The sequence below is a fragment of the Malaclemys terrapin genome, chromosome 6, assembly GCF_027887155.1.
Source record: "Malaclemys terrapin pileata isolate rMalTer1 chromosome 6, rMalTer1.hap1, whole genome shotgun sequence".
In the NCBI taxonomy this organism is placed as follows: Eukaryota; Metazoa; Chordata; order Testudines; family Emydidae; genus Malaclemys; species Malaclemys terrapin.
Genome location: NC_071510.1, coordinates 85,086,606 through 85,109,756, shown reverse-complemented (window position 1 = coordinate 85,109,756; position 23,151 = coordinate 85,086,606). Strand labels below are relative to the sequence as shown.

Genomic DNA, 23,151 nt, shown 5'->3' with positions numbered 1-23,151 from the left:
CAAGAGGCTCTTTATTCACTGTGCACACTGTGGTTGGTGGGGGTTTAGTTTACAGGGCAGTATATGCATAAAAGGGGGCAGCCTGGTAAGGACCAATACACACAACGGTCACACATCAGTGTTGGATCATTCATGAAACTGTTTTTCAAAGCCTCTTGGAGGCGCAGTGTGCCTTGATGTGCTCTTCCTATTGCCCTGGTGTCTGGCTGCTATCTGCCTCAACCCCCCAACCCGCCAGAAACTTTTCCCCCTTACTTTCACAGATATTATGTAGAACACAGCAAGCAGCAACAATAGGAATATTGCTTTCGCTGAGATCTAACCTAGCGAGCAAGCTGCACCAGTGCCCCTTTAGCCATCCAAAGGGGCATTCTACCACCATTCTGCACTTGCTCAGCCTATGGTTGAACTGCTCCTTACTGCTGTTCAGGCTGCCTGGGTATGGCTTCATGAGCCACGGGAGCAAGGGGTAGGCTGGTCTCCAAGGATAACTACTGGCATTTCAACATCACCAACGGTAATTTTCCAGTCTGGGAAGAAAGTTTCTTCTTGCAACTTTCTGAAGAGACCGGAGTTCCTAAAGATACGTGTGTCATGTATCTTTCCCAACCATCCCACGTTGATGTCGGTGAAACAGCCCCTGTGATCCATTAGCACTTGCAACACCATTGAGAAGTACCTCTTGCGGTTTATGTACTCTTTGGCAAGGTGTTTTGGTGCCAAGATAGGGATATGCATTCCATCTATCACCCCACCACAGTTAGGGAACCCCATCATGACAAAGCCATCCACTATGTCCTGCACGTTTCCCAGAGTTACTACTCTTCTTAGCAGAAGTGAATTGATTTCCCTGGCTACTTAGATCACAGCAGTCCCCACGGTAAATTTACCCACTCCAAATTGATTCCTGACAGACGGGTAGCAATCTGGCATTGCAAGCTTCCACAGGGCTATCACCACTCACTTCTCAACTGTCAGGTTAGGTCTCATTTTGATATTTCTCCGCTTCAGGGCTCGGGAAAGCAAAGTTCCATGAAAGTGGCCTTACGCATTCGAAAGTTATGCAGCCACTGCTCCTCATCCCATACCTGGATCACGATGTGGTCCCACCAGTCTGTGCTTGTTTCCCTGGCCCAGAAGCTTGTTCCACTGTGTCAACAAGTCCGGCTGCTGCTACCAGAATGTGCAAATCGCTCCGTTCCATGGCTTCCAGCACAGCTATTTGCATGGCATCACATTCTTCCATGCAGCTGGTCCTGGCTAAGCGCTGCAAATACCGCAGGACGATGCACGAGATGTTTGTGACGCTCACAATAACAGCGTACAGCTGAGCGGGGTCCATGCTTGATATGCTATAGCATCTGCACAAGTAACCCAGCTTAGGCACAAAAGTGATTGTTTGCCATTGCTTTCAGGGAGGGAGATAGGAGCCAAGTGCATCATGGAAGGCTGACGATATGTACCCAAAACACCTCACGAAATTTTTTTTGTCCCATCAGGTATTGGGAGCCTAACCCAGAATTCCAATCGGCAGCAGCAACTGTGGGATAGCTGCCCACAGTGCATCTCTCCATTGAGTCGATGCTACCCATGATAGTGGGGATGCGCTCCGCTGACAGAATGTGCATAGTGGAGACATACACCGTCGATTTTGTAAAATTGGAGGCTACAGGTCGACCTTAATAAATTCGACCTAATTTCGTAGTGTAGACAAGCCCTATGGTAGCATCTGGAGCCTTTAGACTTTAAGGCCCCAGTCCAGAAATGTTCTGAAGGGTGTGTAGCTTGGAGACAATAGAACTCTCACCTCCTTAATTACCTTGCTGAACTAGGGGGAAACTGGTTCAGTGCTTTTACATTGTGGACATAGCCAGGCACATTTACTATGCTATATAAATCAGCTAATTTATCATACAATACAATGTTACAGTTCTATTATACGGCAGCACTAGATGTGTGATCAAGTCACTACATACGCTTCTTAAGCACATAATGAGACATGATGTCAAAGTCCCCATATCTTCAGTAATACACAGGTACATCCAAGGGTGCTGTTCCATTTGTAAAACAGGAATTTGGAATATTTTAGTAGGCAAAATAAAGGCATTACGAATACAAAAGAATGAGACTCCATATTTGTATATGGAATGAGATTTTGGTTTTAACCTAAAAACTGTGGAAAGAAGTCCACATCACAAGAACTACCACCACAACAGATACTAATAAAGTACACTTGTTATTATTCGGTCTCTATGCTCACAGAGATGCACCAGAGGGGCCAAGGATTGAATGAGCATGGAGACTGAATATTTAAATACCACTTTACACATTCAAATCACTATATACACACCAACTAATTAGTCCTTAGTATACTCTGGTGAGGCAGAAAGTATCATCCCCATTTTACACAAAATGACACAGAGGGTTAATGAATTGCTCAAGATTGCGTAACCATTTAGTGTCAGAACTTGGATTAGAACTCAGAATTTTCTAATCCCCATTCCTCTGCTCAATCCTCCAGACTATGCTGCCTCAGAAACTGAAGGTGGTCCCTTCTATGTCAGGTTTGGAGCATGCTGTCAGGGCAGCGTAGAGATATTTGCACTGCCTCTGTATGTGATGTTCCTATTTTGTGGTATTCTTTTTCAGTTTTGAAAGCTGATAGTAGGCAACTAATTTACAGCAGTCTTTGTATTTATGTTACTATTTTCCTGCGTATTTAGTTATTACCAAAGAGCTTTGTTAACTTTTTCATTGATTCATCTAGTCTGACCTGCCATGTAACAAGGGCTATAGAACTTCTCCAAAATATTTCCTAGAGCAACATTTAACTTACAGTTCTTTCTCTCTCTCTTACACCCCTCCAACCCCTTACCAAGGAAGTCATGAGTTAAGCCATCATTAACACCCTCACCAACGTGTTCAGGACAGGGTCCATGTTAACGTCTTTGGCCTCTGGGCACTACTGTTGTTAGCAGCCATCTCAATTCATACTGTGTTGGGATTTTGCATTAAAAGGGCCAAATAACTGTGCACCGGACTGAATATGTATTCTAGGATTTCAAAATTCCCACACATTTTAAATGGCAATTATATTATTCTCTTTTTTCAGAGGCCTAATCACAGTGGAAGACAGACATACCTTTTTCTTTTCCATCTGCTTGCTACCACATTGCACAGAAAGTCAACAGAATCAAAGATTAAATAAAAATAAAACCCCAGTACCTGTTTCAGAGCACATGCTACAGCAAAGCAGTATGCTCGTCTTGGTATGCTATCTCCTTGTAACTGAGCCTCTTCAAGTAACTTTGTGCACATTTTGCAAGACTCTGGGCTGTTCTGTGTAAACATTTAAATCCACATCGTGATTGTCAATTTAGAGAAGCAGCAAATGCTTCACATGATTTCAGAATTTTATTTGCTAGATTTATTGCATATAAAAATTCATACATCAGACTAACAAGACAAACATCTTTTCAAATGGTCATTTCACCTGAACCAAACTACACTATTCTACAGGACAAATTCTGTGCAGCAATTCCTGAGAAGGACAGCACCAAAGGTATAATCAAGGGGAGGTAGGATTATGGGAGCAAAGGTGACTTTAAACCACCTTTGCATTGCCCTGATTGTGGGCTGCTCAGAGTGCTAAAACGGCCCCATGAACCATTGTGCTTAGCATTATGGACACTTCCCCTTCCACCCCCAGCATGCTTTCTAAACAAACTGACTTTTCATCATTACATTGCTTTGTGAGCTGCATTGGATCTCAACAGAAACCCATGTGCTTTCTAGATAGCATTCATCTAAGAGAAGTCTGTACCCAGGCCCTTGAGAATTCATTTGTTTCCATAAGAATTATTACAGAATACATTTTGAAAGATAGTTCTGTAGGAGGAATTCTAATATAGTTTAGATTTTTGCTAGTTCTTCAGTATGGATAACTTGCATTATTTCTTGGAAATAAATAATCACATAGATGTTCCACTAATTCCTTAAACCTGTACTCTATTAGGGCCAGCTGCAACTAAGACTTACACACATACACTTAACTTTATGCACACAAGTAGTCCCATTGAAGTCAGCAGGATCAGGGTCTTACTGTGCAGATCGATGTGCCAAATGCACTCATTGATATTACATCACTATTTTTAATGGGATCATATAATAAAGTGTGATGAGTTTGTCCATGTATTTTCTGCTTTGTTAATCACCTTTAATTTTTTTTTCTAATATTTGTTCCTGCTTTCTGTTGCCATGGCGTCAAGAATTACACCTGCGATGTACCTGCTGACTGTTTTATGATTAGTGTCTTTCAGTGTTTAAGGCTGTTATTTTATTATTATGATAGTCAGTCTTCACTACTGTTAATGACCCTTCATGTATTATTTTATTTACAATTTTATTTAAAAGTATGTTTTTGGAGACTTATTCCAATGATTAGCAGACAGACTTATTATCTAAAGGTTTTGTTCTCCATAAGAGAGGTACTGCCCTTCATGGCAGCAGCAGAAAAGACCACCTGCTGAAGTCAGATGATAGCCATCCCTTACAATGATTTGAAATATTCAGTTGTCTGACCTTAAAAATACTTCTGTGCAAAGATTAAACAATAATTCCACGAGCAATAATCCCATCTTTAAATCCTCTCTCTCTCTCTGAGCAGGCTCCGCATATTGCTATTCAAAATAAATCTATACAGCTATAATTACACATTACTATTACTTATAGTAGTATCATAATTTTACATCCGAAGACAGTCAACTTTAGAGAGATTCTCCTTGTAAGAGTGTGCTTATTACTTTCCTAAGGCTTCCTATATTGCAATAGTAACAATAATATTTTGCATTTCTATAGAGCTTCTGTAATATGCTTACCCCAAGCCATCATTTTGGTATGTACCACTTTAAAAGATGGGTGGCAGAACCAATGAAAGACTAAAATTTCAAATAATCTCCTTTCAATCGTCTTTAGTGCATAAAGAGCTATCCTGGCATATCCCCTTATCAAAGGCACCTTGTCTTGAATGAAATGGGAAATCTATTATTGCTGTTAAATTTTAACTGGGTAATTGTTTGAAACCACTGCTCAGCTCACCCTCCTTTAGCAGCTATGTTCAATAAGTGAGGATGGCCCAGGTTCTCCTAAAATCATGACTAGGGTCAATGGCAGTAGAAACCAAGCATTTCCACTGAACCTTTGCAGGATGCTACACACTTTTGTGTGCAATGAAACTAAATTCTTCAGCAGCTCTCTGCAGCAGACTATACAAGGATATTAATCAGAATTTTAGGGGTATGTACAGCAGAGGTCCATGATCCTCTAGCCCAAAAATACGTATGTTGATCTGTTGGGGGAGGGGTGTCAAAGCAGTGGACTGTATGTGCTGCTGATACTCCTCACAACCTGTTGCATGCCAGCTACTGCAGGTAGGGGCTAAGGATGCCTTAGAGATGCTGGACTGGTAGGAGTGAAGATCAAAGCCCTTTAATGGGGGGTTGCTCCTTGGGCCATGATCTGGCCCTATATTATTACTCTTATTACAGTAGATACCTGGTAGCAATCTCTATAATTTAGATTACAAAACAGTTTGATTATAACCCAAGTTTTTACGTGCTCATAACTTCCCAAATATTAACTTTCTACATTTAAATTATTAGGTCTGGGCTTCCAATCTGCCTGTAGGCAGAGGGACCCACCTTTTTTACATAGTGGACAATCTCCTCTCCCATTCTTGAACACTTTCCACCTCCCATCCTATATGCCATCAAATAATGTCACCATGTGACCAGCCAGCTCTCCATGGGACCGCCTGAAGGTACTCCTCAGGCCACTGGAGTTTGAGAATGATTGACTGTAAAACTCACTACCACAATAGTGTTTTAGGCCAACTCTTTTTCTTTAGTGAAAATAAAAAATATCTCCTACATTTAGCTGAAAAATTCTGGAAACTGAGTTCACCATGGAATTCAGTTATTATTCTGAGCCAGTGGCTGTATTCCCAAAGAGCATGATAGAAAACTGTAAGTATGGATTTCCTACAGAGTTATAACTAAAGGAGGAAATCTTTTCTAGGGTGGCACAAATAGCAGAAAAAATATTGTGTTAATATCCTTAACATTTCATTTTTGCAGAACTGGGTTCAAATTTAGAGAAACAGAGATCATAAGTGACACCAATTTGGGTGCCTCAGTCTAGTCCCTAGATAATGTTTGCTATAATGCAAAATTAGTGAATGATTTGAGCATACACAGACATTTCTGCAAGGAGCAGATATTCCAGGAAATAACAAGTGCTGAATGCCAAGTTTGGAGTGTATTATAATAGCAGAACTGCCACTGAATGAGGCAGGAGTCCTGTGGAAAAAATAGTATGTAATCATACAATTATAGACTGCATCATAATATATGTGCACAAGGGGGATGAATTACAGTTGCACAGGAAATCTTAATTCTGGCATTTCCTAATTTATGAGTGCTCAATTTTGCAAACTTAATTTTTTTTTTGGTGTGTGCAATATATATTGTACACTTGACAAAGAAGCGATCTATGATTGACTTAGGTTTCCAACTGAAGTGTTTGCAGCAGATGAGAAACAACGGCAGGGTATCAAATAGAAATTTTAAAGATAAATCTAATTAAAATAAAATACCACAAAACTTCTTCATGGAAATAATGAAACATTTTACCAGTTTGTAGTATATTGCAAATGCAAGTAAATAGGTGGTTTTGATGAATTTTACATGTTGTTTTTTCATTTCTCCCAGCACTTCCAAGGCACCTGCCAAAAAACAGATATTCATTCAGTAGTTAAGTACTTCACTAATTGGGTTCTTATACTTAATGCATAACCCATCTACTACCAAAAAAACAAGATTACAGTATGTGAGCCCAAAAAAATATACAATTAAAATAATGTTGCAGATTAAGAACTATTAGTCTAAAAAGAGAATTTACATATAAATGATACCTTTTCAAAAACCTTGCATCAGTGCCAGGTAGAAATAGCGGTTACTTTACCAAAGGGATGTGATGAATACTTGATTTGGATTCAATTTGTATGAAAATCCTGTCTTATTGTCAGATCTATATTCATACAAATGTGATTCTCAAATCATATGCCTCTTTATCATCCTCCCAGATCCCAAGAGACACCACGCAGTGGCCATTTACAAATATGGCCAAACTCCCTTCACTAACGCCATACAGAATTCCCACAAGCTCCCAGTTGCTTCTCTTCATGCTGGCCCTGTATCCAGTCTCTAATATGCTCATTTCCAGGGTAGCTTGCCTTCCTGACCTACTGACCCTGGCAATATTTGAAATCAGATTTGCCAAATGCCAGGACATTGTGCTGGATATTCTTCAAATTCAAAAAAAGGGATTTGGCTCAACCTTACTTTACATTGTGCTTTAGATTTTCATGTCAGAAAAACCTTTCTAGGCCACATGAGAGAGCTTCCCAGGTCTTCATAAAGGGTGAGATTGTGGTTTTAAGACAATGGCAGTGATGTGGGGAAGACACTCTGATTGTATGTGTTTTCAGAACAAACAAACAGGGCCTCTGAACAATTTTCTTACAAACATTTTTTTCCACGTGCTCTAACGCCCACAAAAATGCCTGAATAAATTTTCTTCAACCTTCCCCATACCACAAACAAAACAGTATAGGGGAAAAAAGCATGAGACATTTCAGTCTAAAGGACATTTTTAGAGAAGTTAAGCCCCTTGGAAAATAGGAGTCTAAAACAAAAGGCTCTTTCCTCAACCATAATTGTACAGTATTGCTAATGGGAGGCTGGAGCCCTTCAAATGCTGCTGCATACTGCTGTGCAGCTTTCAAATCCAAGAGTGATCACATATGGCTCAGCTAGCCAAAAGGAGCACACTGTTCAGTGTTATCGATAGCTTTAAAATAGATTCATGGTTATATTTAAGACATGTACCTTGCTCAAAATGCATTTGCTTTGACACATTTATTTTAGTACTTACTTTCATAACGACCTTTTTTAAACAACATATCCATCAAAATATTGAATGATGTTCCATCAGAGAAGAAGCTGTGCAGAGTCTGGTGAAGAAACATATAAACAGAGCCAGTTTTAAACAAAATTGCTATTAGGTCTTTCCTTACCACATACAGCATGTCCTCCAGCTGTGAACTGGCCATGTCCCCATAAGTGATACATTTGGCTCTCAATGTTCTGCTTGTGTCCCCCAGTGGAGTAATCTTTAATTTTCCATTGAACTTTAGATCATATTGTGTCACTGATTTTTGAAGAAGAAATTCCCACTGAGTTCTACTTCAAAAAAAATTGATGGCAGGATATGCCCTTTAAGTTAGTACAAACAGAACTGACTGGGTACAGGCTACTTTGAAAGCTTAACAGTTATAAATTCAGGTTTGTGTTTTCCTGTAGCTGAACACTGATTAATGATGTCTTTGAGGGAAAAAATGCCAGCACCATCAAACTGAAGGAGTTTTTTTTGCTGAACACAGAACAAAAGTGGTGAGCTGACCAGGACTAAGGCTGTAATTATCAAGAGCAGAAAATTTAACGAGAGAGCGCGCCTTAGAATGAAAAATGAGCGTATTTTCCCTCACTGAAATTATACTGAACATGGAGCATTCAGGGAAATGAATGTGTGAGAGACAACACAATGCTAGAGGTATATTAAGTTTGAATTTCTATCCACAGAGGCTGCACTAGTGACAGCTGAATGCTACTGTGGAGAATAAAGAGGTTACATGCAAGGCTACGACTTTGGCGGGGAGATCAGTGTTTCTGATAATCATGAATCTGAATAAAATCCTTGATCGTCACAGCAACAGCTCCTTTCCCTTCTGGGAGTTGTGACCTGGCCCACGTGGTCGCAGGGCCACTCAGGTTTGGTGTGTCCGCCACTCTGCAGATGGGGATAGAGGGGCGGAGACACCAAACCTGAGTGGCATTGCGACCCATGGACTAGGTCACAATGACAATCCAATTTGGCCCTCCTCTCCTCCATCTACGGAGGGACAGACGAGCCATACCTTAGTGGCGCTGTGTCCAAGTGAGCCAAGTACCAATGCCTGGAGCAGGGAGCCAGGCCCAGCCCTACACAACAGGAGCTGCTGCTGCGGGGTGAGTCCAAGGCAGGCTTCCTCTCCAGCCCCGCTTTTTCCTCAGGTTCTTCCCTTCTCACTGAGATGGGCTCACTCTCCAATCTCTCCTATAGGCCCCCTGCTCTTCCCCTTTCCGTGAGATGGCCTCGTTTTCACACACCTCTGCCATTACATTTTAAAAAATTTCTGTGAAAAAAATTATAGCCTTTATTACATGTAGGTTTTTTTATAAATATGGCATGTCCCTCTGGTTATCTGTTCCACATTAACCTGCTTGACTGCCAGAAGTTAAATCAAAGGAGGTTGTTAAGGGAGAAACAATGGGGAACCTATGGATTGGGAATAGCCCTTGCCTGGCTCCAGATGGTCTGGCAAGGTATATTGTTCCCAAACCAAAACCTAGGATCAAGCTGTTCCAAAAACGTAGGGTATGTCTTTACAGTACAGTCAGCTTGAGTTACAATTTGAGTGTTACACCTTAATATGACTCCCATCTACACACACAAATCTCTAGCTTGAGTTAAGCGGTGCTTTAGGCTTGAGCTAGCTGGTCTGTCAGGGTATGTCTACACTGCGGCTGGGATCATGCCTACCAGCCCAAGTAGACAGACATTCCTTAGTTTCACCTAAGCTTGCATCTTAAAAATAGCAGCATGGATGTTATGGCATGTGTGGCAGCAAAGGCTAACCACCCTGAGCTCAGACCCAGGTGGTCATGGTGGGTCTGAGCTCAGGTCGTTGGCCCATGCAGCCACCCATGCTATAATGTCCACACTGCTATCTTTACCACCCTAGCTTGAGCCGGACAAGGTTGTTTGAGTAGGCTAGCCTGTGCACTTTTGTTGTGTAGACATACCCTGAGGCGGACACCCAAACTGACGGAGACATACACAGGGACTGCAGCAAGCAAGCTGGCTCTCAGCCCACAGATGGGAATAAGTCAGACCTACCTGAGCTATGAATAGGGAGGTTAATCTTATGTAAGGGAATATATTCAACTCTTTGTTGTGTTGATCCATTTGCCTAAACTCTGTGTTCCCTTTGGCAATTAAATGCTCCTTTGTTTTGAAGATGCTGTTTTTGAGTCACTTTAATCAGCTGGCACCGGTGCCTGGAGAAAAAGGGGCTTACAGGTGCCAAACTTGGTTGGGCCTATTGGATTAACATGGTTGGGTAAACAGGTGTGCTACAGCCTCAAGACTCAATCTAGGAGTGGTTGGATCACATGGTTCCACCAAGAGTGAGGTGCAGGAAGCCAGGCCTGTCACCTGAGGGGTGCACTTGAGAAAGACACAAAGCTATTTAAGATGTGGCTGGCCCGGTAACTGTGACATCTGCCTTCCATGATCTAATATCATTCATCAGTACTGCAAGAACTCAGGGCCTTTCTTACATAGGTCCTAATTCGAAGAGATGTTTATTTAAAGACATGCCTGAATAAGCATGTGAGCAGCCTCAGTTATTTCAAGGGATTTCTTACATGCTTAAAGCTAGGCATGTGCTCAACCATGTTACTAAATTAATGCTTGATCCAAATCCCAGTGAAGTCAAAGGGAGTCTTTCCATCAACTTCAGTGGGCTTTGGAACAGGCTGATAATATCCTCTCTCTACATCAGGGGTAGGCAACCTTTCAGAAGTGCTGTGCCGAGTCTTCATTTATTCACTTTAATTTAAGGTTTCGCATGCCAGTAATACATGTTAACGTTTTTTAGAAGGCCTCTCTCTATAAGTCTACATTATATAACTAAACTATTGTTGTATGTAAAGTAAACAAGGTTTTCAAAATGTTTAAGAAGCTTCCTTTAAAATGAAATTAAAATGCTGATCTTATACCACCAGCCTGCTCGGCCTGCTTCCAGCCTGGGGTTCTGTTCACCTAGGCCTGCAGCGGGCTGAGCGGGGCGACTCGAGGTCAGGGCAGAGGGCTGGGGTGTGTGTGTGGAGGTGCAGGGCAGAAGGCTGGGTGTTGGCGGGAGGTCAGGGCAGAGGGTTGGGGGGAGTGTGGGGGAGGTGCAGGGCAGAAGGCTGGATGTTGGGGGCAACACGAGGTCAGGGCAGAGGGCTGGGGTGTGTGTGAAGGTGCAGGGCAGAAGGCTGGGTGTGTGGGGGCATGCAGGGCAGAGGGCTGGGGTATGTGTGGAGATGCAGGGCAGAAGGCTGGGTGTTGGGGGGAGGTCAAGGCAGAGGGCTGGGGAGGTGTGGAGGTGCAGGGCAGAAGGCTGGGGGGAGGTCAGGGCAGAGGGCTGGAGGGAGTGTGGGGGTGCAGGGCAGATGGCTGGGTGTTGGGGGCGACTCAAGGTCAGGGCAGAGGGCTGGGTGTGTGTGGAGGTGCAGGGTAGAAGGCTGGGTGTGTGTGGGGAGGATCAGGGCAGAGGGCTGGGGGGGGTGTGGAGGTGCAGGGCACAAGGCTGGGTGTGGGGGAGGATCAGGGCAGAGGGCTGGGTGTTGGGGGGAGGTCAGGGCAGAGGGCTGGAGGGTGTGTGGGGGGTGCAGGACATAAGGCTGGGTGTTGGGGGGAGGTCAGGGCACAGGGCTGGGTGTGTGGGGGGTTCAGGGCAGAAGGCTTGGAGGGTGCGGGGGGTGCAGGGCAGAGGGCTGGGGTGCTCAGCTCGTGGTGGTGCTCCCAGCCCCCTGCCCTGAGCGGCTCATGGCAGGGGGCTGGGAGGGATATGCCCTGTTCCACCCCCTTCCCCAAGGCCCGTCCCTACCTCTCTCTGCCTCCTCTACGGAGCAGGGAGCACGCTGCCACTCGGCTCGGCTCTGCTCCCCCTCGCAAGGGCCGTTGCCGGCAGGGAGACGGGGGAGGAGGAGAAGGAGGAGGGGCCGGAATGCACCACGTTGTGGGAAGAAACGGGGGGCGGGAGGGGAGGAAGCTTGGCTGCCGCAGGACCAAGCTTCTGCCTCCTGCCCCCGCAGGGGAGAGCGGTGGGCGGGGGGGCTGAGTGGGGCCCAAAGATGATGATAGAGAACAACAAACGATGCATCAGTGAAATATGTTTACCAATGTTAGGTAAGTTTGGTAGAGTGAAGAACTACTTCTATTCAATGCATTTTATAGAAAATGTTGTAATTATTCTGAAATCCAGCTAACCTTCCAATTACAACAGAAATGCCAGTTTGGTTCAATGTTTTCAATTGTTGTTCCTAATCGAGAAAAGCAGAGACTGGAAAGTCAGCACTGGCTAATCAGCCCACATGCCTCTGCATCTTAGAAAATAAATTCCCATTATTTCTACAAATCTTCCACTTTACTATAACTTTGAGCTCACGGGAGGTCAGGACATGCAACATATTGCTAACCAAAATTAGAATTGAAGTGGAAAATAATTTTTTTTTAAAATTATATATATAAAGGGAAACTACCTGATCTTTGATGAGCTCTATTGCAGGTACTTCAAGGTCCAGCTCATAACACAGCCTCATAAAAAGGGGTCCAAATTTAAACTCACCAAAGGTTACATTTCTGTTTTCTGCATGGTACCTGATTAGAAAAGATTTTTAAAATGTAAATACATCAGGAGTGGAAAATTGCAACTAATTATGACTTTCAAGAGGCAATGAAATCTGCATGTGAAATGGCTTAGGCAGACTGTTCTGTCTGTATACAGTCAATGGCATTTAGAACAACAGTAAGATCATTGCATGGAAAGAACATTGTCAGCTCCATCCAATTAGTAAATAATGAAGAGATGACATCATTACTGTTCACTTCTTTTGCCCACAAACTAATCTCTATCAGTTTAGCAATAGAGTGGGCCTACAGCATTTATTTGTATTGATTTTTGTTGCATTATTTTTTTAGTACACATGTTACTTGTAAAATGTGTTGGATTGACAGCCCTAAATACTCTAGTCCTCTATTTACAAAGCAAAAGCAGCACAGGCAGTAGCAGGGCTATTTTCATGCCAGCATGCTTCCATCTTTTTCTGCAGGGCAACATCCAGGTGCAAGCGGCTTTTTCACTCTCCATAACTTTTTTTCCTTTTACTGAGCTCAACGTTTCATCGTTGCTAGAGACATACATTACAAATAAAATTACCATAAATGAAAAATACAAGGAGACAGAGAAAACAATTTGCTTTGGATTTTGTTCTAAATTACCTGTAAATAACATTTTTAGCTATTTCCACATCGTCTGGTGTCTGGCACAAATGAAGCAATGCTTTTAATTCATCTCTGCGGATCATTCTATTTTTCTTCAATTTTTCTTTGATATTTCTAAAATATAAATCTGAAAGTAAACAAATTGTTGCAGTAGTCTATTGGACACAGCTCCTTCAGTCAGTATACTATACTCTGACCAGAAGTATGACAATTTCATAGGCTACATCTACACTACAGCACCAATGCAACTGGGGGAGGGATAGCTCAGTGGTCTGAGCATTGGCCTGCTAAACCCAGGGTTGTGAGTTCAGTCTTTGAAGGGGCCACTTAGGGATCTGGGGCAAAAATCAGTACTTGGTCCTGCTCGTGAAGGCAGGGAGCTGGACTCGATGACCTTTCGGGGTCCCTTCTAGTTCTATGAGATAGGTATAGCTCTCTCTCTCTCTCTCTCATTGCTTGTGGTGGAGATGCTCTAAGCTGACAGGAGACAGCTCTCCCATTGGCTTAATAACTCCTGCCTCTGCAAGAGGGGATAGCTATGTCGGTGGGAGAAGTTCTCCTGCTGACATACTGCTATCTACACTGGCACTTATAATCCACACCCCTGAGCGACGTAAGTTATACCAAAGTAACCTGTAGTGTAGACAAGGTCATATCATTAAAAGGATTTCCCCAGTAATAGGTATAATACTGCCCACAGAGAAGTACATATCGGGGTTTTCCTTGAAAATTCGAATGTCTGAAAGAGAGGGGGACTTAGCAAGTTTAAAAAGGGCTCCAAATCTAAAGCTTTTCTAGACTCTTCTGCACCGTGTACTGTATGGGATATAAAAGTAAAAACCCCCCAAGAGCTTTGACACTCCTCTTTTTTTCTTCCAGTCCCAGTTGTAGACTCAAACAGGCATGGGACTACACCAATCACCAGATAACAGTATTGGCCTGGGGGATTCATAGTCCTGGATAAGTGAAAGAAGCAAGGAGAAGCGATGTCTCATACTCTTCTAAAGCTAGAACAGAAATGCACAGGCTATAACCACAGGATCTTGGTGTGACGGAGCAGGGAGCAGGACAGATTTGACTTGGGAATGTTGCAGGGGGGTTGCATTGGGGATGGGGGACTTCCCTTGAAGGAAGCTACCTGAGCTGTAACCTGAGCCAGGAGGGGGGTTGGGAGAAATAACACCTTCTGCCAGGGAGACTGAACAAAGGAGGAGGAGGAGCTGGGGGGAGGGGGAAGAGAGGAGCTGCGGGAGGAGTTTTTGGTTGGGTTTCAGTTTTGGGCTGGGTGGTGCAACGCAGGGAACCCCAAGCTGGGGCTAAGCTCCCTAAACCCCCCAGAAGGACTTGATTGAGGGGTTCTGGTTGTACCTACATGCTCTGCTTGGGACTGTGTTCCGGTCATCTAATAAACTTTCTGTTTTACTGGCTGGCTGAGGGCAGGTCTTCCCTACGGGGGGGGCGGGGTGTCGATTTAAGATACGCAAATTCAGCTATGCGAATAGCGTAGCTGAATTCGACCTATCGGAGCCAACTTACCCCGCTGTGAGGACAGTGGCAAAATTGACCTCCGCGGCTCCCTGTCGACGGCGCTTACTCCCACCTCTGCTGGTGGAGTAAGAGCGTCGATTCAGGGATCGATTGTCGCATTCCCGACGAGACGCGATAATTCGATCCCCGAGAGATCGATTTCTACCCGCCGATTCAGGCAGGTAGTGTAGACCTAGCCTGAGAGTCACGATGAATCTCAGGAAGAGAGGGGTGCAGGGCCCTGACTCGCCCGCACTCCGTGACACTTGGTAAAAAATGTAATTACTTCTCTTGGTCTCTCAAATACTATGGTGGGTGCAGGAAATAAGAACACACCCAACATATGCACCATAAACTAGGAATTTGACATATTATAGATCCATTAGTCCCCAGGGGATAATATAACTCAGCTAAGTAGACAAACGAAGTGAAGTATGATCTGAATCCCTATAAAGCTTAGTTCCTACATTTAGCAACAGTGCCTGACCCACATTAATAAATTCAATATATATCTTATGAATCTTATTCCACATCCTCCGCATACTGAAATTCCACCACCATAGCAGGGATCTTATGAGTGAACCAAGCAGTGGAAATGGAAAGGGAAGAGAGCCCTTTTAAACATAAAAAACAAACATGTACTTTTAACAGATCTGTGCAAATCAATACTAGTAGTATTGTAATTAGTCCACCAATCCTTTGCTTTCCTTGTGGCGAAACCCTGATCGACTGTGGGACTACTAGTCCAAATTTGCGCAACCCGAAGTAAACATCACAGAGTGTAAAACCACATTCTAGGGAGAATTCATCTGATAAACGCTATTAAATCAGACACAAAACAAGCATTTGATGTTTTAAGAAGCAGCACTATTTTTTCAACATGAAAAGCTTTTAAGAATTGCCATGTTGCCTAATATTTTTAAAGAATACCATTTAAATAATGGTATATCTACACAAAGTACCAGAAAAATGAATAAGTATGAAGAAACTTATTATGCTGCTTTGAAAGAAAGCAAATTTCCACAGCAGATTTGTGATTATGTTAGGCTTGGCAAGCCAGTCAACTGACTGCTCAAATAATGTCATTTGTCACCTATTTATTTGACCAAAGTCAAATGTTCCCAAATATTCCAGCATGAATGGCCTAATGTAGGTGGGAGCCTACCTTTTTGACTGCATCCTGGTGCCATTCTTTCATTTTTTACAACTTCATTTCATTGCATTTTGCAATTTTCTGAGTTAAAATAACTGTTAAGTAACTTGTTTTTTGTAATTGGTCATAACTATCTACCTAAGGCTAAGCCTATTGGGGACCATAAAGTTTTACCTTTTTTTTTTTTTTTTTTTGTTAGTGTTCTAATAAATCACTACTTTAAAATAGGTTTCAGAGTAGCAGCCGTGTTAGTCTGTATCCGCAAAAAGAACAGGAGTACTTGTGGCACCTTAGAGACTAACAAATTTATTCGAGCATAAGCTTTCGTGGACTACAGCCCACTTCTTCGGATGCATATAGAGTGGAACATATATATATAAAAGTTCTTTTTACTTTAAAATATTTGACCAATGTATGACCAGTCAATTGATTGATTCTTTTTAGGATCGGTCAAATGGCCAACCGCAGATTATGTCTCGCCTGCATTGCTTTTTCTCTCCCTCCCCCAGGGCGCTAATGTGACACAGTTTCATGCCATTCATCCCATGTTTAAATTATGAGTATCTCACTCTTATCCTATTTTGCATTATAACACTATACTGCCAATTAAATTTTTTAACACTTGTTTCTATCTTTTATCTCAGGAAATAACTCTCAGCTCCCACTCTGTCCCCCCACAAAGATTGGGTTTTACATCTTCACAGAACATCCTACCCCCCCCAACAAACCTCATTTGTTCTTTGGGATAATCTTGCATTTGTGAATATAAAACGTTGATTAACAGAAACAAAATCTGTGTATAATCAGACAGCTTCATGAAGATAAGTCTTGCATAACCTTTATGAACTCCAGGAACCTCTACAGATTTTCCTTAATAGGACTTTGTCTATTAACAATAACAATCCAAGACTTTACTCCACACTCATTTTGGAGATCCTGAACTCATCTTTCATATTTCTCATTTACAGGTGTCACTGGAATCAGAGGAGATACAAGTTGAGAGGTTTGGAGAAAGGAAATAGCTGAATAGCACAAAATTGCTAATTTACAAAGTGGATTAAGACAGAATTATTGGCATAACCCTCTTCTGGATACCTAAGCATTTACTAAATTTTATACACCTCTACCCCGATACAACGCTGTCCTCGGGAGCCCAAAAAATCTTACCGCGTTATAGATGAAACCGCATTATATCGCACTTGCTTTGATCCGCCAGAGTGCGCAGCCCCGCCCACACGGAGCGCTGCTTTACCGCGTTATATCCAAATTCGTGTTATATAGGGTCGTGTTATATCGAGGTAGAGGTGTACTAAGTTTCCCTGTAGAAGAAAACAGTTACCTGTTCTAAAAAGTTTCAAAGCTGCATTGTGGTTTGGTGGCCCTGACTGGAACAAACAGAAATGCTAATTTTAATATTGATGGTATTGCTCAATAAAATAAATACTTGTACCTTTACTGCAATAAAGACGACGTTCCGTTAATATCTTCTTCTCTTGAAATTCTCGCAATTGTATAATATTATCGGTTAGCAGATATCGCTTTGCTAAAAATGGGGAGAAAGGAAAAGGAAGATTCAGCATAATATTAGATGTACTGTTTGACAACATTGAAGTTTGCATTTAGGAATTGCTGCTATTATTTAGCATGTAATCCGGGACCACAAGAAGATTTAGGGCCTGGTTTTCAGAAGTGCTGGGCATCTGCAGCTTAGTCAATGGAAGCTGTGGGTGTTCAGTGCCTTTAAAAAACAGGCTCTTAAAGTGCATCATAGTCAAAATATGACTGTAAACATGGCACCTTCTTTCTCAACTGTGAGTCTCTGAGTCATAGTTGCTTACTTTACTGACAAAAATAAGTATTTACTCCTACAGCTTTGCAGGGCAAATATAGACAAGGAGGCGTGAGCAGTATAATAGTTTTGCTTCATGCATAATTAAAGTAAACTGCAAAAAAATAATTAAAATTGAGATGTGTGTTTCCCCACTAACTAATCAGTGAGAGCAGTCAAAGCAGAAAGGAGGAAAAAAGCTCCCCCCTTTGTGAAATCCTTTAGTAGTGTTCCTTTCTGGCTTTCTCAAGAGTGGACCATAGAATGCACCATTCTATGACAGGACAAATAGCGGCTGAGAAGAGATTTTGATATTTGTGCTGTCATAGAATGATGCATTCTGGGATCTCTTGAGTAAGCCAGGAAGTACCAAAAGAATTTTGTAAAAGGGGGAAAAAAATTGAAAGATGAGCATGTATTATTATATGCATCACAATAGCACCCAAACTTCCCAATCAAGTTTGGAGCGCCTTCGTGTTAGGTTCTGTTCAAATACATAGGAAGACATGGTTCCTGCCTCAAAGGGTTTACAAGCTCAAGACTTTGATGCTGAACTCAATTTTTTTTTGCATCTCATCTTTTTCAGCTAATTGTCAGCTAAATTCTGTTTGCAAAATCTTTACCATCACAGACATCTCTTCAGTAACAGAAACTATCTGCAACAAAGCAATTTTAACATGGTTATTGTAATAGTTTAAACTGATACAGTCCACTCGTCTAGGTTGCTTATGGAATCATTCTAATCCTTTTTGTGTGTTGGCTTAATCATAAGTTAGGGGAATACAAAAAGGAAATAAGTAGCCTAACTAATGGAGCAGCTCATATCGGTAGGAAAAAAGGACGCTTTTATTTATATATACACACAAACCAAAAATTCTAAGGAACCAAAAAAATAAAGAAAATCCTAAGATTTCTATTTACATAACAAAATAAAGGCCCACCTATACATATTAAAATATACACCAATGCAAACCATCCTAACACGGTTGAAATAAACGCACCTCATTTCTTTCAAATGTGTCTTGTCTCATGTTAACCTGTTATAACTGGGTGACTAAATGACAATTCTTCTGTTCCCACTGAACTAGAAAGTTGAAAATTGGTATATTCATTCCTCCTTCCACCCCTGAAATGTGCCATTTCTAACATCTCATCAAGAGATCATCAGTTTAATAACTTACAACACATTCTTTATTTTGAGGTAGTCTTATTAATAAGGCTAAGATTTTGTCACAGATATTTTTAGTAAAAGACATAGACCGGTCACGGGCAATAAAGAAAAATTCATGGAAGCCCGTGACCAGTCCGTGACTTTCACTGAAAATATCCATGACAAAATGAGGAGTCACTGCGGGGGCTGGCTGGGGGCCCCCCATCATCACATGGGGGAGCTCGGAGCTCCAGGGTCCTCCTCCCCCTGTGGCTTGGAGCTGTGGGATCCCCTCAGCAGTGGCTCAGAGGCTACCAGCACCTGCAACGGCAAGGAGCTGTGGGGTATCCCCCAGCCGCCAGGACCTTGTAGCTCCCAGCCACTTGCTGGCGGTCTTTGGAAGTCACGGATTCCGTGACAAAATTGTAGCCTTATTTATTAAGTATCATCCTCTGATTTGGAGAAATTAAGGCATCTGAGGTTTTATTTAGGGATTTTCACTAACAAAATTTCTGAAGGTGAGAAACTGCACCACAGCAAGCGATGTTAATATCCACAGCTGTCCAAAGCATGGAGTGCAGTCAGCTAGGAGGCAATAGTGTCCCAGGGCTGCACATTAAACTTTACTTCTCTGTTGAAAGGCAGAAAGAACACATTTAGATTACCAGATCCCTGGCTGAGTTTAGCCCTCACATTTAGAAAACTCATCTTTTGACTTGTAAATTGCACAGGTTTGATTTGAAAATCAGGGAGAGAGAGGGAGGGAAAAAAAAGTACGGAACTCCACAATACCATTTTTAGTCACTTTTTGTCCTTTCTCTCCCCCATCTCCCTGCTTGCCTCCACCTGTTCTCTCTTGTTATACACTTAGACTGTAAGCTCTTTGGGGGCTGAGACTTTTTTTTTTGGTTCGGTGTTTGGATAGAGCCTTGCACAACGGAGTTGGGGTCCCGGTCCCTGACAGGGGCTCCTAGGCGTTACTGCAACACAAATAATAAATAATATTATTTCTGACTACCCTTCGTTTTCAAATTTCTTCTGGATATAAAACTCACCTAGAACAAACTCCACAGCACAAAAACTAGTCCAAATTGTTTTCTTTGCTTTGTCATTTTCTTAATTGATTTTAATGGGGAATAACAAACTGTACATGGCAACCTGATATGTACATTGATTGCAAAGGAAAGATGCAAGATTGCAGATAATTTGAAAATAGAGGATTATACAGCCAGATGCTAGAAACTCTGAAACCCTTACAAAGTAGTCCCCATGGTACTCCAGGATTCAGTATCCAAAACAGGAAGAGTCAAGACGTCTACTTTATATATGGCACCCAGATATCATGTTGGCAGACACAGCAGAAATAGACAAATATAGAAAAGCCTAACCATAAAACCCAGTAAAAAGTTAAGTAAAGGGGCACTAAATACACAGATTTTCAAAGCTACACAAATTAGCAAGGGGTTCAAAGAGTGTAAGGTAGTTCTTCATTAGGTAATTAGAAACATTTAGATGACAATGCAGACAGAGGCCCTGGTAGTCGTGACTGTATAAAGTGTAGTGGGAAACAATAGGACTGGACCAATCACCATGAAAGGCCTAATTCTGGAGCTGACAGAACACTTCCTGTTTTAGATTTCTTCATGTGAAACAATGTCTTTTGTTCCTTCATTGCGTCCACCCAGAATCAGTGATTACTACTAAGAAGTTACTAGTGTATCCTACCACTAGTTACAACTGAGGCTATAAAGCCCCGTGTTAGAACTGTGGTTTCAACTCAGGCACTTCTATCTTTGGGCTTGATCCTGCTGAGCGCTGTTAGCTGCTAACACAAGCGGCTCTCTAGCCCCCTGTACTGCTGGGGGCAGGGCGGGCAGGCAGGCAGACAGCTCCGACAGCCCCGCAGCCGCTCCCACCAGCGGAACCTAACCCCAAACACAACGGGCGCACACGCTGCGAAGCACGCCGCTGACAGGCCAAGGGGCCGCTCCACGCCAGCCCAGCAGTGAACAGCTGGAGCTCAGCAGGGACTACACGTCCCAGCAGCCCCAGCGCCAGTTTGCCGAGTCCACTAAATCCAAGGCGTTGCAGTGCATGCTGGGAAGTGTAGTCCTCCTAGGCCATGAGGCCGTCGCTGGAGTACGCAGCTGGCCGTCTCTATAGCCCACAGGACACCCCAACCCCCGCTCATCTCCCGAGCCTGGGCCAGGCACCCGCGAGTACCTCCGTGCGGGCAGCTCCAGCAGCCGGGCGCCGCGACAGCTGAGCGCAGTATGGAACGTTTGATTGTCTCCCGCAGGATTTGATTAGAACCTCCGGCTACCGCGGCGGCCATTCTGTCCTCGGAACGTACCATCTGCGCCCAGAGGCAGGCGGGTGGGAAAGACGCCACCTGTAAATGGACTTCACCCCGTCCTCCCCCCGCTTGCTAGTACCGGTGTCTCTCCAGGGGAAGGGAGGGGCACGAGTCCTCAGTAGCTAAATAGCTAGGTCAGGGGAGTACTCTCTCTGTGGCTGTTCGGGTCTCCCCTCTTCGCTTCAGGAGTTGGTACATTCCGAGATGGCGGCCCCCGTGCTCCGGCGAGCCGTGCTTTTCTGGGGCAGGGCTGGGGGTGCGAGAGTGGCCCGCACCGTGGCAGGTGGGTGACGGTCCGGAGCAGCTCGCAGGCTCCACCTGCCCTGGGGCTCGTTGAGGGGTGCGGACTCCTGGGGGGAATCAGGCTGTCGGGCACCGCTAGATCCTATCGCCTCCCGCGCGCCCCGGGGTAGGAGGAGCCCCTCGGGGCGCTGAGCCAGAGCGGGCCCGAGCTCGCCGCCCGCGCAGGGCTCCTGTATGGCCCAGGCGCCATAGGCCAATGCAGGAGAGCTGGGATCTGCTCCTGGCTCCGAAGCGCACTGCTGGGGCGACCTGTAAAATGGGGAGAATCATGCCCCTCCCCGCCAGTGTAAAGTGCTCTGGGAGCTCTGCGTGCAAAGAACGAGTCAGAGCTGAATGGCCTCCTGTGGCTCCTGCACCCAGAATAAAGGGGTTACTAAAGCCAGTGCCCATGCTAGCCCACTAGGGGCTCTAAGCAGAAATTTGGGGGCCCACACTACATACTAATTATTAATACGTTTCAGAGTAACAGCCGTGTTAGTCTGTATCCGCAAAAAGAAGAACAGGAGTACTTGTGGCACCTTAGAGACTAACAAATGTATTAGAGCATAAGTGGGCTGTAGTCCACGAAAGCTTATGCTCTAATACATTTGTTAGTCTCTAAGGTGCCACAAGTACTCCTGTTCTTCTAATTATTAATAGGGAGCCTTCTTGAGCTGCTCAGGGCCTTAAGCAATTGTTGAGTCTGCTTATACCTAGCACCAGCTCTGACTACAGCTTGGCAATGTAGTCAGATTTATTCCACATTCACCACCATACTATCATGTACCCAGTCACCTGCTTTTCAGGCTAAGATGAACTAGCACCCTGCTGTAATGTTGGGACTGTAAAATCTGCAGGGATAAACACTTAGACATTATCCATCCAGCAACAAAAGTTAGAGAAGTCAGGTGGGTGAGATAATAGTACCTCACCCTCCTTTGTCTCTACAATAGCCTGAGACCAACGTGGCTATAACAACACCACGTACACCAGTGGTCACCAATCTGTCAATCATGATCGACTGGGCAATTGTGATCTCTTGGGGCATAGTGTGGCTGCCTCTAAGGCTGACTCCCTGCCTAACTGATCCCATGCCGCTCTCGGAAGCCGCCAGCGTGACCCCAGGGGGCAGGCGTCTCCCTCAGTGTGCTGCTCCTGCCTGCAAGCGCTGCTCCCGTAGTTCCCATGGGCTGGGAGAGCTGCGGGGGTGGTGCTTGCAGAGAGGGGCAGCGTGCAGAGCCACATGTCTTCCCCCCCCCCCCCCGCCCTCCCGGGCTGCAGGGGCACGTTGGCCCCTTCTGGGAGCGGTATAGGGTCGGGGTAGGCAGGGAGCCTGCCTTAGCCTCCCTGAGTCACTGGAGATAAGTGCTGCCTGGTGGGCGGCTGCACCCCATCCCTGAGCCCCCTCTGAGCCAGCACCCCAAACATCCTGCACCCCAGCCCTGAGCCCCCTCATGGAACCAGCATCCCATACACCCTTCTGTACCTCAAACCCCCTCCTACACCCCAGACCCTGGCTCCTCTCCCAGAGGCAGCACCCTGTACCCCCTCCTGCACCCCAACACTCTGGACCCTCCTCCTGGAGCCAGCACTGTGACATTGCACTCTATATGTTTTATGGAAATATGCTTATGAGTGTGAAT

At 44.0% G+C, this 23,151-nt stretch overlaps 2 protein-coding genes across 4 annotated transcripts in view; one reads left to right on the top strand and one right to left on the bottom strand.

Annotated features, from left to right (window-relative positions):
* The window catches only part of PTCD2 (pentatricopeptide repeat domain 2), a 33,089-nt gene extending 11,863 nt beyond the window's left edge, over positions 1 to 21,226 (bottom strand). Inside the window, exons 1-7 of one of the 2 annotated variants that reach the window (XM_054031856.1) lie at positions 21,094 to 21,226; positions 17,343 to 17,435; positions 13,210 to 13,339; positions 12,471 to 12,588; positions 7,993 to 8,071; positions 6,690 to 6,781; positions 3,226 to 3,339 (exon numbers count right to left, since the gene is read on the bottom strand). In XM_054031856.1, coding sequence (XP_053887831.1) covers positions 3,226 to 3,339; positions 6,690 to 6,781; positions 7,993 to 8,071; positions 12,471 to 12,588; positions 13,210 to 13,339; positions 17,343 to 17,435; positions 21,094 to 21,226 — 759 coding nt within the window. The remainder of the gene's footprint in view (positions 1 to 3,225; positions 3,340 to 6,689; positions 6,782 to 7,992; positions 8,072 to 12,470; positions 12,589 to 13,209; positions 13,340 to 17,342; positions 17,436 to 21,093) is intronic. The other variant, XM_054031857.1, reaches the window with a different exon arrangement.
* Positions 21,123 to 23,151, top strand: part of MRPS27 (mitochondrial ribosomal protein S27) — a 64,581-nt gene continuing 62,552 nt past the window's right edge. Inside the window, exon 1 of one of the 2 annotated variants that reach the window (XM_054031854.1) lies at positions 21,123 to 21,141. Coding sequence is in view for 1 of the 2 variants with exons in the window: in XM_054031853.1 (XP_053887828.1) it covers positions 21,431 to 21,509 (79 nt within the window). In the remaining variant the exon portion in view is untranslated. Of the gene's footprint in view, positions 21,142 to 21,268; positions 21,510 to 23,151 lie in introns of those variants that run through there. The other variant, XM_054031853.1, reaches the window with a different exon arrangement.